The sequence below is a fragment of the Arachis hypogaea genome, chromosome 11, assembly GCF_003086295.3.
Source record: "Arachis hypogaea cultivar Tifrunner chromosome 11, arahy.Tifrunner.gnm2.J5K5, whole genome shotgun sequence".
Lineage (NCBI taxonomy): Eukaryota > Viridiplantae > Streptophyta > Magnoliopsida > Fabales > Fabaceae > Arachis > Arachis hypogaea.
The window spans coordinates 145,617,984-145,635,985 of record NC_092046.1 but is presented as its reverse complement, the minus strand read 5'-3'; the positions used below and the strand labels follow the sequence as shown (position 1 = coordinate 145,635,985).

The following is an 18,002-nucleotide window of genomic DNA, read 5'->3' as shown; positions in this document are numbered from 1 at the left end:
AGAGAGTCTTTCCCAGAAAAAATAATAATCAAGAGTTTTAAAAAGGATATTCACTCTAAACTAACTAACCAAGTGCATGTGAAAATTAGTAAACTACATATTTTATTTTGGACAAAATATCCATTCTCCTTTTATAGGTAATTTGTAGTTTGATTTTTGGTGACTGAAATAAATTAAACAAAGAAAAACAAAAGAAACAAAACAAGGAACTGCTTAAATAGAGGGACAGTCCCGTTTAAGACTACTCTTAAACTCCTCCCAAGGTGAAAGAAGCTCCACATGCGAAAGTTGTAACTTCATCGCCATCTTTGCCATAGTATCTGCCACCGTGTTTGCATCTCTCATAATCAAACGAAAGTCAACACGCCAATTCCAATGCATGATATCTCTTATTTTGAGCACCAGTGGATCAATAAACCCAAAACCATCTTGAGTAACAAGATTAAATGCTTCCACACAATCCGTCTCACAAATAACATCTCGTTGACCCACATCCCAAGCTAAGAGATATCCTCTCCAAATAGCAAACAATTCTCCTTGAAGAATACTATTACTCTCAATCATTCCCAAACACCCCCTTTGCCAGCTCCCATTACAATCTCTAATAACACAAGCAAAACCAACACTATCACCCGAACCAAAATAACTAGCATCACAATTAATCTTAAAAGTACCAATGGATGGGGGATTCCAAAAACCATTTAGAGTAGAGGGAAGGGACATACGTTGTAATTCAAAAATATTTCTAAGCTCCTTTTCTGAAGTTAATGCTAGACAAATGACTTTTTCCAGAGGCCAAGTTTCATGGGGATTAAAGATGTCGTTATTCCTTGCTCGCCATATCCACCAAAGGCCCGAAAAGAACTTGAACGGGTGCTCTCTGCTATGATACAAGAACCAATTCTTCAAATCCAAAGGATGACAAGGAATATCCAACCTTTGCTTACTTGACTTTTTCTCTCACCTAAATACTCTCTTTTTACTATTTTTCTCCTTCCTAAATAATATTACAATACTCAAGTTTGTATTTGTTTCTTGGTCTATCACTCTACATAAGTGTATATTCAATTAGAAGGTCAATTTTGATTTATAAAAAAAATCTTTAGAACATAGCACATTATTTTCTTATTTTTTGGGTGTATTTTTGTTTCTTATATACTCTTTTGCTATGATGCACGGACACTGACACGGACACGGGACACGACACGACACGACACGGGATACGCCGACACTTGAATTTTAAAATCTTACATGACACGGGAACACGCATACATATAAAATATAAAGTATTTTTTAGATAAACCGTAATGATATTTTAATATTTTATTGATATTAAAATATAAATTAATTTTTTAAATTATTTTTAATGTCTTATTTTAATTATATTAAGTATTTAAAATATTTTTTATTTTAATAAATAATAATATATACTATATCTAAATTTATATTAAGAATATATATTAAGAATAACACTGGACACACTGACACCTGATGGTATTTAGGTGTGTCCAAGTGTGTCCGGAGAAGAATTTTTTATTTTTTATTGAGACACGGTTTGGACACAACAGACACGCGTGTCGAATGAGTGTTGGTGAGTGTCGTGTCCGAAATGTGTCCGACACGCAGACACAGCAATTCAGCAAAATGTTCATGCTTCATAGCTTTTTGTATATAATTTTATCTATTTTTTAAAAAGAATATTTTGTTATATATATATATATATATATATATGATAGAAACATAATTATTTGGGTCAACAATAACAACAATAAAATTAAATTCTAACTATTTTAATATAACTAATTTTATACGTTTTGTTCATTTTTTTTTTCAAAGTTAAGAGTAAAACTCGAATTCGAGACTTCTAATTTGTATTTAGCATTTTGTTCAATTTTATTAAAAAAGATTTTGAATTTTTTAAAAATAGTCTTAAAATACTATTAGTCAACAAAACCCTTTAATATAAAATTGTATTAACAAATTGTGAATGTGAGAGAAATAGTAAGAATCCTCAAAGTAAATAGAGTAGAGTGGCATTGATGGGATTGATGAGATAGCATAGCATGGTAATGGTATGAATGTATGATACCCTAAACCCTTCGTCAAGCGCACGCTTTTTTCGCTTAGCTGCTTTCTAAAATTCCCAACCAATAAGCTCACACTCTTCTTAATCTGTTTCTTAAATTGATCTTGTGATGAGTGATACCAAGTTTCAAGCTTCGGAAGCTTTTGCTATGGCCTCTAACGATCGCACGGATGGAAACGCCACCGTGCCTCCTCCACGCTCCGCTATTCACTCCGGTGATAACTCTGTTTGGGCTGATGCCTCCCCACTCCTCCATGCCGCATGCCAAGGTACCCTCTTTCTCCTAGCTCGATTTTACACACTCAGTTCTCTGCTGAAGGGTTTTGAATTTTGATTACAGTTCCGCAGCTTCATAAATTTACTCTCTTGCTCCTCTAATGCTGCTACTGCTTACGCTGATCATAGCATAAACGCCCTTCTTTTTATTGTTATTCCAAAGGTTCTATCTAATGAACTAAGCAGAGGGGATGTTGATGTACTGATGTTTTGCAATGATACTTTTCTAGGGGGTAGTCATCAACATTTAGTGATCTGATAGTAGATGATTCTATTCTCTCTCACTTTATAGAAAAACTCTTATAAGAGGAGCATTTTTCGTTCTCTTTAACCAATTTGCCCTGGTGGATACAGATCTTAAAGAGGGAGAGCTCATTCATGGCGATAATTTCAATCTTTATGCTGCCATGTCTGCTTTGGAGGTATTGTTTCGTGTTGCTTAGTACCCTTTCGGTGTGGGGGGGTTTATGTGTCTTTATTTTTATATATCTTAAGCTGCATTTGGCATGATTATCCATTTTCTTGTCAATAATTAAGCTTTTGGAAATTTGATAATCAGTTTCGCTTGTTGCGTAAGAAATATCTAGAGATGCATGGAGAGAAGCCATTTTCCAGAGTTAATGTTCTTGAGTATTTTGTGATTGTATTGTATGCCTGACTTGATTACTTTCTTATTTGCCGTTTGTGTCAGATAATGGATCCAAAGATGGATTCAGGCATTGCTTGTAAATATTACTCTCTCGAGGAGGCCATCGAGGATGGTGCTGCCCCAATTCCTATTAGTGTTGATAAAACTACAGATGTTCGCTGCACAATTGACATCATGGACCATTTACTAGCCTGCGAGGTCTTTTCGATATGTTGCCTTGCTTGTACTTTTCGTATAGTTTACCTTATAATTGTATGGTCTAAGCATGTCTTTGGTTTAGTAGAATGGTCAATTGTCTTCAAGGAGTGAGACGTCTCTCTCTAAAACAAGTATGTAGGTGGGCATAATGCATGCACATTCCACGAAAGGCTGACCAATGTACATCTTCCATTACAAGGGCCAATGCTTTTGAGGTTCTGAATGGTTATAGATATCCTAGTGAGGGTTTTCTCCATTCTCAAAGCTAGGACATTGGCCACTTGGTTAAAGATAATGATATCTATTTTCTCTACTTTATTAGTTTATCAAACTCTGTCTTTGTTCAATAAATGGACTCGCTTTCTTTCCCCTCTAAGGAAATCGTGAAACATTATCAAATAAATAAGAATTTTTAAAGATATTCAAATAGTAGAATTTTTTAGTTCAATATCTTTACTAGTGCTAAATTTATCTAAAAATTATATATTTTCCCATCTTTACCTTAGTTGTCATTTGACATGGCAGGCTACATGGCACAAGGGTCATTCATTGGCACAAACTGTCTATTCGTGCCTCTATCTCCTGCAGACTGAAAGAACATCATCACATGCCCTGTTGCACTCTTACTGTAAAGTCATCCAGGAAACTTGCAAAGAAGTTCTTTCAGTTGTATCGGACGCACGCACACATGAAGTAAAGTATTCCAACAGCTCTATATCTGTCTTTATTATATGTCAACATTTTTTGGGGTTTTGCCGTTTGTCCAAAAAATTTTAGTCTTCCCTGGATTGATCTTATAGTTTTATTGTTTTGGAAGAATGTGATTATTATTGTCTTGCTGTCACTAAATGGAATTGAATGTTAGGGTTCTTTGTTTTTCTATTATGGAATCAGATTCATACATTTTCCCTTTTTGCTATTTATAATTGGGATATTTTTGTGTTAGGAAGAGGATCTTTTTACCATGTCATATGGCCTACCTCTTGGTGGAAACGGAGATGAGAAGTGTTTATCAATGCTAAATGCTGTTGAAGAAACAGTGTCGCGCCAATTACGTGCTTGTAAAGCCTCATCATCCAAAAAAAGAGTTTCAGAAGGTAAATTGAAACCTGAACACTAATTTTGATTTCTTAGTTAATTAGGTATTATAACAGTGACATAAGTTCAAATAGTTTTGCAGAAGGGAATGGTAGTGCCTCTAGGTGGTTATGTCTAGCTGAAATTATTAAACTTTGAAGTTATCACCCTTGATGATTGGTGATATTCTTTTGTTTAAAATTGTACTGAATACCTGTTGTGGCAAGCTCAATGCTCTAGTATAATAATTTTACATATTTGAAATGTGTACAACTTTGTAGTTAAATGGGTGATCATTAAGTTCTGAGTTCAAACATAGGCAATTCCGCTGTTAATTGTTTTCCATTTGCTGCTCATAACATCTGGTGTTGTACTACTGTTATGATCTTTGAACCTTTAACCGTCAAACCCAACATGATTGTGTGGTTGCCTAAACTAAATAAAGGGTATGGCTTATCTTTATGCTTATAATTGAGTTGCGGGCTATTTGGTTGCAGATATAGAGCCCCTTCAAAATAATCCTGATCTGGAAGAAGGCTACTGCAAAGCATTGTTATGTCGATTACGCTTTCGTAAGGTTTTATCCTATGTTTGTTCTCTTTTAAGTTATGTAAATCATGCAGAATCATATAATCATGCTCAGTTTATGTGTTAAGCATAAGTTGTGTCTATTCATTAATAAACATACCTAAATCAATCTACTCATGTCAACAATAGGATGATAAAAATTGTAAAATTAGCATGTAGCTTTTCCACTTTCCTTGATTAGTATAGTTTTTAAGCTCAAACTAGGAACTTGAGGGTGTCCTATTCCAGAGGCCCATATCCACTGTTTGCCATCTGGTTTTTACACTTGGATACTAGTTACTGGAACCTTCTGTACCCTATATACATTAGTGTCTTTTCCCCTTATTTTTGTTTAGTCATGATGGCAGCATGACTTGGAGGTATGAAAGAAATCAAAGAATGACCTCATGTAAACTACCCAAGCCAAAAAATGATTCACCTAATCCTAGAGATTTCCCTTGCAATAATTTTATTATTGTTTAGTATATTTTGCTTCCATCATGTAATAGTTTACCTCTTATTTCAGTTTTGGGTCTCTTTGTTGACAAATCATGTTTTCTTCGTTTAGAGTCTCACCACAATATGAATTATCTTTCAGCACTTTTACCATCTCTTAATATCTATGAGACGGCCCCAAGGAAGAGGTTTAGAGTTGGGAAGAAAGCACATAGCTTCATGCATTGCAGAGATTGATTCCATTCGGAAATCGTCAATGTTTCTTAGAGCTAGGGCTCAGGAAATTTCTGGACAAAATAGAAGCAATACAACTGCATCTGGCAATCAGCCAATTGGCTTTGATGCTAGTATAAACTGTAGATTAGCAGCCCCAACACCACCACGGGCAATTGAAATTCTTTCTTGGGAGAAGGTAAGTGTTTACAGAGTTATTTTTTGTTCCAACAAACAAACATACTTCCTACATTATAATATTTCCATTTATCTTTGCCAGGCTCTTGACTATTTTGTAAAACTTCTTCAAGATTTAGACCATATATGTTCCTATACGTTGGACCCATCATTGGAGGCTGCTTTGCTCTTTGTAGTTAACTTCCAGAAATCTCAACCTGATTTGGTTTCTAGAGCTCATCTTCAGGTGGATCGTCAAGTGCTTTTAGCTATTTTTAGTGAATATTTTTTTGTAAACCAACAATTTAATCGTTTAAATATTTGTCAAATTATCAACTCATACACACAAGAAACTGAAAAAAAAAACTCATACACACAAGGTGGTTGCTATCATTGACCGGCTTACATCTATGAATAAAGTATTAAAGGTTTATTATGCATAGCTAAGTACCAGATTTGTTGTAATACTTCACTCTTGAAAACCTGTTATTGGATGCTAGACACATAAGCTAACACATCAAATCTCCATGCTTCTAAGTAGCATGTTGATACATGTCTTCTTGGTTCGTTAATCCACTTGCCAGTAAAGACATGTTATAAATGCAAATTAATAGAATTTTACTTACCATTATTGTTTTCAACCTTTGCTTCCTAGTTAACCCCTTACAACTCGTTATCAGATTTTGCTCGTCCAAGGAGGGAAACTCTATGGTCGAGAACCTATATTCTCTGTGGTCATTAGAGCCGCTGGATTACCTGAATTCACAAAGAGTCATGTCATTCAGGAAAATGAATTTATGGTGCAACTAGGACAGGTAATGAGTCGTTTGGTATGCTATATGATTGGCAGTCTACAACTCTACATAACTCCTACTCTTTACTTCCTTTTTTTCTTTTTTAAGAATAATTTAAACCTGTGCAATATTATGCATGCAGTTAGTGATAAATTTACTCAAAATTCTTTGTACAAATGCTGCATGGCAAAGGCGTAAGCTAGGTAAAATGTTACAAGACTGGCGTGTCACCTATGTGCAGGTATGCGTTTGCTTCTTTTGCAAAGTATGCTTTGAACTTCCTTTCTTCCTATTTAAACTACTATATGATCTGCTTGTACAATTGAGAGTACTATGAATTTCCTCGTCCTTTCTTCTTTTATTAAAGGGATATGATCTTGCCAATTTATGTAGGTTGAACTATATATGTATATACTATGATTATCACAAATTCATTAAAAGCAAAAATATTGTAATCTAATCTTGCACTCTACTGTCTGCTGTATAGTTGGAGTTAGCTTTCGAAAAGGAGTTTGGAGAAACTTCAAACATCTCTGACAACAAGGTTTGTTTCTTTACCAAATGAAAGAAGTAACTTATAACTTTCCACTTATCTGCATGAAAATGCTGCTCTCTGGAACACCATCACAAACTTTTTAAATGCAATATTAATTATTAAATTCATGTGAAGTGTGAATTTTTCTCATGAGTTACTTAGCATACATGCTTTTTTGTGGAAAAACATGGGTTGATGAATCATTTTATTATGGAATTGTAAACTTTAGCTAATACATGTGTTTTGGCAGCATATAAGCATCACAATATTTCAACAAATTCTTCCCTGGGTTGAAGAGCAAACTTATTGGATAGCTTATCGATTTCTGATTTTAGGATTTGAATTGGAACTTTACTCTGTACATGATTATTGCATGGTATATTGGTATATTTATGCTGTGTTGACTAAGCTTGCGGAGAAGAAACATATTAGGATGGCAATGAGCAGTGGTACAGGTACGTGTGATTGTAATTCATTTCAAAGTTCTTATTTGAGAAAAAAAAAAATTATGTCGTTTAGAGGGATTATTTTATTTTTTGTTTATGCGACAATTGATGACTATCATAACATCATTAAGTTTTAATGTAACTCTGCATTTGTAAAATATTATTACACTAGCTTATGGTGTCTATTACTCAATGTTTACATATGCTTTTTATGTATCAGCTAAAAAGAAGACAAAGAAGAAAAGAGATTATTTGAAAGATGCAAGAACAGATTATCAAATTCCTGCAGCAGTTTTGTTTCTTCAAAGCCAAATATATCTAGCTGAAGGTCTAAGCATGATGCTTGCTGCATTGAGAAATGAGCACAAATTAGTTCCACCACAAAGCCCTTTCAATACTGAACGTGAGGTAAGTTATATGAATTTCTGTTACATTCTTGTCTTCAGCACTAAAATTCTTTGTATCAGCTCTAGGGATTTGCTTTGTTATCTAATATCTAGTATAGCTTAAAGTATTTCACACTACGAGATTTTACTTAAAACCTTATTGACATTGTGAGACTTTTCTCTAGGTATTCATGCAGCAGTTTGAGCTTTTACAAAAAGCTTGCCTTCCTGATCACGTCTCGTATGTGACATTCAAAGAGTCCACTATCCACGCTGACTTCTCTGTATGTATTCTCTTGAAACAATGAGTCTATTTGGTTTGCATTTGCATCATTTTCATATGTCTAACTTCTCCTTATGTATTCTCTTGAAAACAGTCTGAATCTGAGTCTGTTTGGTTTACATTTGCACTATTTTCATATGTTTGATTGTTCCTTCTTCAGACTCAAGTTTTGTCAGATCACTTCAAAGAAGCTCATAGGATTGCAAAAGATGTGAAGAGTAGTTTTGCACATGATGCCGACATGATGGCTGAAATTCGTAGAATTGAGCAAGTTGCAGAACACAACAACATTGCCTTAAATGTCATTAGCAGAGTTGGAGCCCTTGAACCATCTTTGAAAATTTCTTTCACCTTCACTCATCATCCTTTCTTTGCCACGGCCATTGTGAAGAGATCTTAATGGTTGATTCAACCAATTTTGAAGCATGTTGTAGGGTGTTAGGAGCAAATGTTCTCTCTGGCATGAACAGTTGTAATACTATTTTGTTCAAACTGATTTGTGGTTTATATATTAGATTGAAATTGACAAATTGTAATTTTTTTAGAGGAACAAATAATAAAAAAAAAAAGAAGAAAATTACAGAAACTTTTTTGTCTTTATAAAAATAGGATTATTTTTATTCTCTCTTTTGTTTCATCTCTAATCCTTGTTATTATAAGTTTTGGTTTTGATTATTATATGAATATTAATTTATATATATGTATTTAGTTCATACAAAAAATAAAAAGCTTCAATCTTTGGTCCTCATAAATATTCTGAATTTCTTTTTGGCCTTTATAATATCACAACTTAAAATTGAATTTAGAGATAGAATTTAATACTTTTTTTTTTGTTAAAATTTTTAAATATTACTAATTAATTACAAATCAAAAATAATAAATGATACTAATCCTATATCTATAGATAAACCTTGTTTGGATAAACGATAATTGTTTTCTTCTTCTAGTCAGAGGAGACTTGTTAGTCATAGCCACCAATTTTTATGAACCAAATTAACCACGTTCTCACTCTCATTCCATTTTCTTTTCCTTTGACCGTTGAAATTCCAGAAGCATTTATCGTATTATGACTTACGAGAGATAGTTTTATTATTTCGTTTTCTTAAGAATTTTATATTGTCATTTTTCTTTTAAAAAAGTATATATTATGGATGATCATTTATATGTTGTCATAAAAATAAAAATGAAAGGCTATATACAATGCGTGATTACGGTTTTAATTGGCATGGTTAAGATGTGGTGCAAGTTAGTTAAATTGACCATGGTTGTTGACGTGGCTAATTGTTGAGTTGACAAATGAACAACCAAATGCCCCCTTGCATCCAACACATAATAGCTTGCACACCCCACCGACTACATATATTGCATTAAACACAATATTTGTTGCTAATTCGGATTCTTAAACATGCTTGTCTAAATTATTTTGTTTCGGATCTGTTATTCGAGTGATTAAATTAGAAAAGTTATATCATTTTTTCCATCTGCTTCATTTGGTTTGAGTGTCCGGTTAAAATTATTAAATACAACAAAAATATTATTTGGATACCAAAATCAGCCACCAATATATTTGTATATAAATATATGTATAATTTAATTTATTTTCAATATATATTTATATTTTAACATGCACTTTATATTGATGACTAATTTTAGTAGTTGATTTTGATATACACGTAGCATAATCCTAAATACAAAGGATTAGAAACTTAATATTTAAGAATAATGGTAAATTGTACGATAAGCGTACCAATAAAAAAAATGCTATATGTAGCATGTTTTAAACATATAGTGAATGCAATAAGATGTAATATATATTTCATTGAAAAACTTTTAGGACAGTAATTTTTAATATTTTTGTCAAATATTAAATTATTTTAATAAATAAATTTTATTAATTTATATATATAAATTTTAAAAAAATATATAAATACAAATTATATTAATTTATATATATAAAATTTTAATAAACATAAATACAAATTATATATTTATTATGTATAAATTTTTTATAAATATAAATATAAATTATTATTAACTAAAAATAATAATATTTATTCGCAGTGTATTATTATTTTATTTCAGATAATCTTAAGCACATATAACGATGTCTTTAATTGTCTTTTTTATTGTTAATAGAAAAAATTTAGATCCTCTATATTTTAAATTTGTACTTTAAAAAATAAAATGTGATTTTCTATTTTTAAATAGTTTTTCTCTCGTATTTATTTTGATTTCACTTATAAAATAAATGATAAAAGATTACACTTTATTTTTTATTTTAAAGTGAAATTCAAATAGAGAATTCAAATCCTAATGGAAAAAGGAATCTTAAATGTCCTTTGCAAGGTGGCATGGATGTGGGTTAGCCTCGACCCACAGAACATTGTGGTTGGATGTTCAGATCAAATCACACAAGTTATTTAAAATTCCGGACCCAAAAAGAAAACTGATAGGAATATCCTAACAAATAAAATATACAAACAAACAAAGACCAGTGCGGTAAATTTGATGCTTCCAAATGACATAGCGTACAAAATAATAATATGATAACGAATATTTCCCTATTTTATACTTCCATCTTATAAATAATAATCTTTTAGGTTCACTTTACATATTGTTTAAGCAATTTGAATTGTTTCTCAACTATATATAATGTCATGATCTTGTTGGAGTTGAAACCTTAGAAAGGATTATTTCTCTCTTTTAATTTTGGAAGTTTATTGTCAAATCCACTTTAAAGCTGATGCCACAGTCTATCATAAAAGAAAAAAGCAAAAAATATATTTTTCCAATAAATAATATTCTCGTTTTCTTTTTACTACTATGATAAAAAAAATTATATGCTAACTTTGCATATTGTAGATAAAAGTAGAGGTGTTCATGGATCGGATCGTATCTGCAGATCCGCGGTAAATATTCGCATCCAATTCGCACCCTTTGCAGATCGGATCGCGGATATCTGCTCTATATCTGCATATCCGATCCGCAGATTCGCACTATAATAATTAAAAAATAAATAAATATATATATATTTTGTATTGTATTTACTTGTTTGTATGTTTTAGTTAGTAATTATTATTAATATATTGTATTATTTTATTTTTGTTATTTAAAGAGAGTTTGATTAAAAATATTTTAGGAATAAATAAGTTTAAAAGTATGAAAGAAATATTTTTATCGAATTCTTTTACATAGAAATATGATTAAAAAGAGAAGGTTTAATTATGCGGATATATCCGATATCTGATCCGATCCGATCCACAAATGTGCGGATCGGATCCGGCACTAAAAAGTGCAGATATCATATCCGATCCGATCTGATGGAAATTGTGCTGATCGGATCGAATTTTCGGTCATATCCGATTCGATCCGATCCGCGGACACCCCTAAATAAAAGCACCTTTACATAGAAATTACAAAATCACTTCACAAGTTTTTTTTTTCTTTAAAAAAAATAAGATTGAAAAGAGGATAAACTTATCCACTGAAATCATGACAAACCTTAAAAAGGTGAAAACTCAGGCACAGTTGACTCCACGTAAAATTAATATTTGAGAATCGTTAAATTATTTGACTGATTTGACTAAATTTTTATCTAACAGTTTTCAAATATCAACTTCATATAAAGTCGATTTCACCTGAGTTTTCACCCCATAAAAAATATATCATAAAATTTCGGCACTTCGTGTAATTACCAAATATAGTATTACATGTTTAGCAATACATTAAGGTCGTGTATACTATAACTATATCAATTTAATAATCCGAAATCGAAAAGCTTGAAGAGTGATTACTTTTTTTACCTGACTTTTTAAAGCAGCCAATCATGCTCACATCTGGAATTTAATTAAGAAAAGACCACAACCATCTTTTGGTCCAAATTTTATCTTCTATTTTATGTTTAAAAAAAACATTAAACTTAGTGCATGCATGGTGGCAATCATTGACTAAGTGCGTGCCAAGGCCCTACCAATTATATCCCCAATTAAGTTATGAAAAGTTTTCTCTTCTCTTTTTTTTTCCCTTAACAAAAGAATAATTAACGTCATTTCTGATCTATAATATCTAATCAATAATTAATAGTACAATACATTATTAGCACATTAATGTGTAACTCACTTTTTGGAGTTAATCAGGATGGAAGCTGGCACAATTAATCCAAGAGGTTTTTTTGTTTCTAAGCAACTTTCTGTTTCATCTCTCTCGCGTTATATTCTAATTATTTCATAGACAAGGAATTTAATTTAATTTGTCGCCATATAGAGTAGTCCCAAAGCTACATATTGCTGAGACATTTATATTTATAACAGCTCCAATCTGACCAACAATTTCACAAACTATATCACTATCAGCACCGCGATATACTAATATTTTAATCCGTTGCGGATTGAAATTTCATTATCGAAGTATTTAGAGTTGGCTAATAAATTGATGCATGAATAAAACAGAATTTGAACCCCACCAGACACTTGCTTTAACGAACTAATAAGTTAATCACTAGATCAACGCAACTTAGATCCAGTTTGAGTATGAGTAAACAGATTAATTAAGTTCTTTTTGAAAAAATAGCTTAAACAGTAAATAGTTATATTAAAAGTAGCTTATAAATAAATTATTTTGTATTTAAATTTTTAATTCTAAAAGTATTATTTTATAGAAATGTGATAAAAAATAATAATATTACGAGAAAAGTCTTTTTTTTTAACTTTTTTATAAGCTTTTAAATAGTTTCTTAGAAATTTGCAATTTGATTTTAAAAATTATACCAAACATTAATACTACTATTTTTTATAAGTCAAAAATTCAAAAAAATTACTCTTAAAACTTCTCAAACGACTCTTAGTTAATGCCATATACTAATATGATTAATTGAAATGACAAGAAGGTTTAGTAATCACAGTTCATCTGATAAGCAAATATGTTTTACTTTTATCCAGTTTCTAAATTTAATTATTTTATTATATATATTTTTTATTTTTTTAATTAATTATATTTTCTATATTTTAAGAATTATTAAAGTTTTATTTAATTTAAATTTAATATATACAAATATTTAACGTGTTTAATTTTAATGTATTGATAATGTAAAGTATTTACATAATTGTATAATTACATTCGTTTTTTTTTATAAACATTTATATCGTTAATGTAAAAAAATAATTATGTTCACTGATATGGTGTTACGTAATTATTTTACGCATTAAAACTAAATTCATATTTAATACAGCTGAGATGTATAACCACATTTTCACATTTCATATTTTTGAGGAAGCATTAGTTAGTTATTTACGTAACTCATCAGCGGCACTTTATTGTTGGACCATTAACTACGAGCGTTCTTCATTGATTTTAGTTTTTTTTTTTCATTATTTATGTGGTTTATGATTTTGATTCTTTACTCTTTTAATAAGTAAATAATCATTGTTTGTTCCTTGTCTCTTTCTTCCTTGTAACTTTTTATTTATTTTAAAATTTACAACTTCAATTTTTTTATTCCCTAGTTACATGAAAAACATATACCACCTAGACATGTATAGAGATTAATATTTCTCTTAACATTATATTAACATTTCATTACTTAGTTAGCCTCCATTAATAATTTTAGAAACCATTTTGTCATTAAAAATTGAATTGTGTTTTTTTTTTTTTCCTACCATTTTGTCATAGATTAATGTTCAATGCATTATGAATTAACTAACTACGTGTTACTAACCATTTAGTACAATAAATTGTGTTGCTCAACATGCACATTATTTAATTGATTAGAAGTTATTTTTTTTTTTTTCTAAATAAATCAAAAAATTATATTTACTTTTTCTTTTTAAATTGTTACCGTTTTAAGTATTATATCATTATCGCGCTGATGGGTACTATTAATTTACTAATAGAAATGAAGTACTCTCTCTCTTTCTCAATTGTTCAAACAACATTTTAACTCATTGATGCAAGCAACATTTTATTTTTTATTTTTTGTAATAATCTAAATTAGTAACTAAGAAAAATGTTGGCTTAATATTTTAGTATTTGAGAATTTTAATTACCAAACTAATTTTAATATTTTATTTCATTAAATAAATCAATTTCGATATCATGTTATGCTAATAAAAACTAAAACGTAGGACTAAGATTTTTAAAGAGTCTTTTTTTTTTTCCAACAAATCGCATAAAAAAAAAGGTTTTATAATGAAATGAACAAATACACAAAATGAATATTTTTTTAGGGAACTTATTTCCGGCCCCTTTTAATAGATTATTTTATAGGATTAAGATATTAAATGAAGCATAGTTTTGCCCTTCTTAATAGATGATTTTATAGGAATAAGATATTACTAAATAAATGAAGGATAGATTTGTTTCTTATGATAGATTGTCCAGAATCAATTTATTATTCCAGCTTGGGTTCATATGTGCGGCAAAAGAATATTAGTGGCAAATTTGATCGTCTTTCTTTGTGTCGGTGAATTTTAATCGAGACAGTGTATGTTGAGAATGAAAAAAATATATGGAAACGGCCTTTCCGTAATATTTATATTGAGAAAGTGTATTTCGAATTTATTAAATTTGATTTATATTAAAAAATATAAATTAAATTTATTTAGTTTGATTTACATAAAAAAATAAATAAAATATTTAATTTAAAATATTTGTGTAATTTTTTATTTAATTTATCTATATAAATTACTCTAAATTTTATCTAAATAAATTTTATGTATGGTTTTTACTGAAGTTCGAAGTTTCAAATGTAAATACGTATATTATGTATTATTGGAAAAAATATAATTGATTTTCTTATAAATAAATACATATAGAAAAATAAAAAAATTAAAAACCTAATAGTAGGTAGATATAGCTTTAAATAAATAAGTGTTGAAATAATATTGATATACAGAACTAAAGATTATGATCAGTTTGTGGATAAAGTATTAAATTGGTCCTCTATGTTTGGGCGTAATTCTGTTTTGATTCTTAAGGTTTAAAGTGTTCTATTTGAATCCAAAAAAGTTTCATTTAGCATCAATTTACTTCCACAGTGAGGTCAAAGTTAAATAATTAATGGAATGTCCTACATAACAACAGTACAAAAACAAAATCGATAATATAGAATATTTTGGGTATATAAATGATGACAAACATTTAATTGGGTTGAAAGCCCAATATTGTTTAATGTGTGTTTTATTGTGGCAGGCCCATAACTCTTCTCACTGCCAAACAATGAAGCTGGTCTATCCACTTGGTTATTCAAGAAACTACACAGCCCAAGACTAGCACATACTTCAGCCATGTAAAAGAGCCAATGTTCCTCATAGCACCGTTCAGCAAAATAAATGGTTATGTATGTGCTAAAAGCAAATGAGGACTAGGGGTGTTCAAATCTAAACCGATTCAAATTAAACCGCTCATTCAATTCAATCCAAACCGAAAACCGATTAAAACCGCACTAATTCGGATTTGATTGGATTCTATTTTTTGTAAACCGCTGGATTGGATCTAGGGATGTCAATGGGGCAGGGCGGGGACGGGGGATGCCTCCCTGCTCCCCATCCCCGCCCTCAGATTTACTCCCCATCCCCGCCCCATTCCCCGCCGTGGGGAAAAATTGCTCCCCATCCCCATTCCCCACGGAGCCCCATTCCCCGCAGGGACCCCATTCCCCATCTACATAATAGTTCTAACTAATTATTAATTTCCATATGAATAGAGCTACAAGTATCTATCTTATACAAAAACTGCAAGATTTTATACAAAAAGTCTAAATAACACGATGATGACTTCTTTCGAAATAACGCAATGGGGAGACGCAACGACGAGCCAAAGAAAAAAGCAATGGACGAGGTGGAAGACGCGACAACAAAGAGGAGAATGGACACGACGGCAGAGTTACGAAAAGGAACGCCGCAAATAGAAATTACGACGCGGTAAAGGTAATGGCACGGTGAGGTGTGACGATGCGGTGAGAAGGGTGACGAAGGGGTGGCTGCAGAGAGGTTGGATGGAGTATGGACAGCCTTAGAGATCTCTGAATTGAAGAGAGGTTATGCAAATAAAGATTAGGAGTTTTGGGTTTCTATATATATGTGTGTGTGAGAAATGACTAAAAAACACATATGAGAAATAAACTATTAAGGATAATTCAAGAAATTCATAAATTTCGGGGAATAGCGGGGACGGGGCGGGGATCCCTGCTCGGGTCCCCGCGCCTGCTTCGGGGGAATTTTGTCCCCCATCCCCATCCCGCGGGAAAAATTCCCCACAATCGGATCCCCATTCAGGGCAGTCCCCACAGGGATCCCCGCGTCTCGGAGAATTTTGCCATCCCTAATTGGATCGGATTTCGGATCTACTTTTCATAACCGATCCAATCCAATCCAAACCGCACAATGTGCTATAATATTATTATTTTATTATTATATTTACAATTATATTTATAACATGTTCAATTTGTTATACATTTTTCTATTATTCATGTATTATTATTATTTAATAAATATTTTATGTTTAAAATATTATTTATTTATTTATTTTAACTAACCTATAATTTTATTTCTATTGTTATATTATCGTTGGCTTTTTAAGATATGTTAAGAGTTGTTATGTCATTGTTGATTATTTAAAAATTTGATGTTAAGATTTGTTATATGTATTTAATTTTTTTATTTAAAAAACCGCAAGTCCAAACCGATCCAAACCGCTTGTAATCGGATCGGATCGGATCGGATTTTCAAAAAAAGTTCATCCAATCCAAACCGCACTGCACATAAATTAAGTGTTCGGATCGGATTACTTTTTCCCTTGAAACCGAACCAAACCGCACCGCGAACACCCCTAATGAGGACAGCTGGACAAAAACAGGACAAGTGTGGCTCCGTAAAAGCAAAGAAGGACAGCTGCTATACCCCACTAACCCAAGGACATCAGCAGAGCACCACTTTGGATCGTGGTTGAGCAAAACACAAACGAGCAAAGAGCAGTAGCAGCAGGGGCTATGGAGAAGGATGAAAAAGGAACGCATGCCAAGGACCACAGATGTAGTGGACGAGCTCCTCGGATTGTAGAGGTAGTGGAGCATGTGGAAGAAAAGGACTGTATGCCAGCAGTGACAACTCCAATGAGCAGCTGGTACAAGGAAATGGAAGAGGCAAAAATTCAAGGCAAAGTGAAGATATATAAGAGGCCTCATTTCATCATTTCAAAAGAAGAAAAAGAGAATACACATTTAAAGCACCATCTCAAACATTGAGCTGAAATCTTTTTCTTCTACTCGAGCTTAATTTCTGATCTTTGTATTATGGTTGTCTTGTGTCATTTTTTGTTTTGAAAAGGCTAATATTGAGAGGTTGAAAAACCAAGAGAGAAAAGGCATGACTGATACAGAATAGCCACTGATTTCTGATGTATTGAGTTGTTGAACTAGGATTAGTTCTCCTTTGCCAAGTTGGATGAGCACTTGGTGAGTCTGAATCTATTTTGATTCTCCTTCCTAGTTGGGTCAGCACTATGGGAAGCTAAGCTTTGGTGTAGAAAGCTTAGGGGTAGATACTAGTTGAATTATGGAGTAATTCAATAGTATTAGTGTATGTAATCTGAGAATTCTAGTGAAAATTCCACCATGGTTTGTGGTGGAGATTGGACGTAGGATTCATTGTACGTTGAATCCGAACCAGGATACATGCTGGCCTTCATCTTCTAATCCATACTCTTTACTTATTCTGCACATGAGATAAAATGAAATAATCTCCTGCAATTCGAGCAACATCTGAAACAGAGTTTGAAACTTTAAGTTTTAAGCCAACTTGATTCAACCTCTCAAGTTCAATTAGAACCATCATGGAGAATAAGTACAAACTCTAGAGGCACAAAA

The 18,002-nt window shown here is 31.7% G+C and overlaps 1 protein-coding gene across 2 annotated transcripts; it reads left to right on the top strand.

The window, feature by feature from the left end:
• Positions 1–1,985: 1,985 nt before the first annotated feature.
• On the top strand, positions 1,986–8,729 carry LOC112723316 (uncharacterized). 2 transcript variants are annotated; one of them, XM_025774641.3, is made up of 15 exons: positions 1,986–2,355; positions 2,717–2,784; positions 3,054–3,209; positions 3,735–3,902; positions 4,156–4,306; positions 4,784–4,863; positions 5,452–5,721; positions 5,803–5,946; positions 6,380–6,514; positions 6,636–6,734; positions 6,981–7,037; positions 7,279–7,483; positions 7,695–7,882; positions 8,046–8,144; positions 8,304–8,729. In XM_025774641.3, the coding sequence occupies exons 1-15, from the start codon at positions 2,196–2,198 to the stop codon at positions 8,541–8,543; spliced, it is 2,220 nt and encodes a 739-aa protein (XP_025630426.1). In that variant the 5' UTR covers positions 1,986–2,195; the 3' UTR covers positions 8,544–8,729. The 2 variants fall into 2 exon arrangements, with proteins under 2 accessions (XP_025630426.1, XP_072063832.1); XM_072207731.1 differs by having other exon boundaries at positions 2,054–2,355; positions 3,054–3,449.
• Positions 8,730–18,002: the final 9,273 nt, after the last annotated feature.

Excerpts from the sequence above, each read along its gene's own strand:
- LOC112723316 (XM_025774641.3), top strand. The coding sequence starts at position 2,196 with ATGAGTGATACCAAGTTTCAAGCTTCGGAAGCTTTTGCTATGGCCTCT. Across the intron at positions 2,785-3,053 it reads CTGCCATGTCTGCTTTGGAG|ATAATGGATCCAAAGATGGA; the intron begins GTATTGTTTCGT and ends CGTTTGTGTCAG. Across the intron at positions 3,903-4,155 it reads CGGACGCACGCACACATGAA|GAAGAGGATCTTTTTACCAT; the intron begins GTAAAGTATTCC and ends TTTTTGTGTTAG.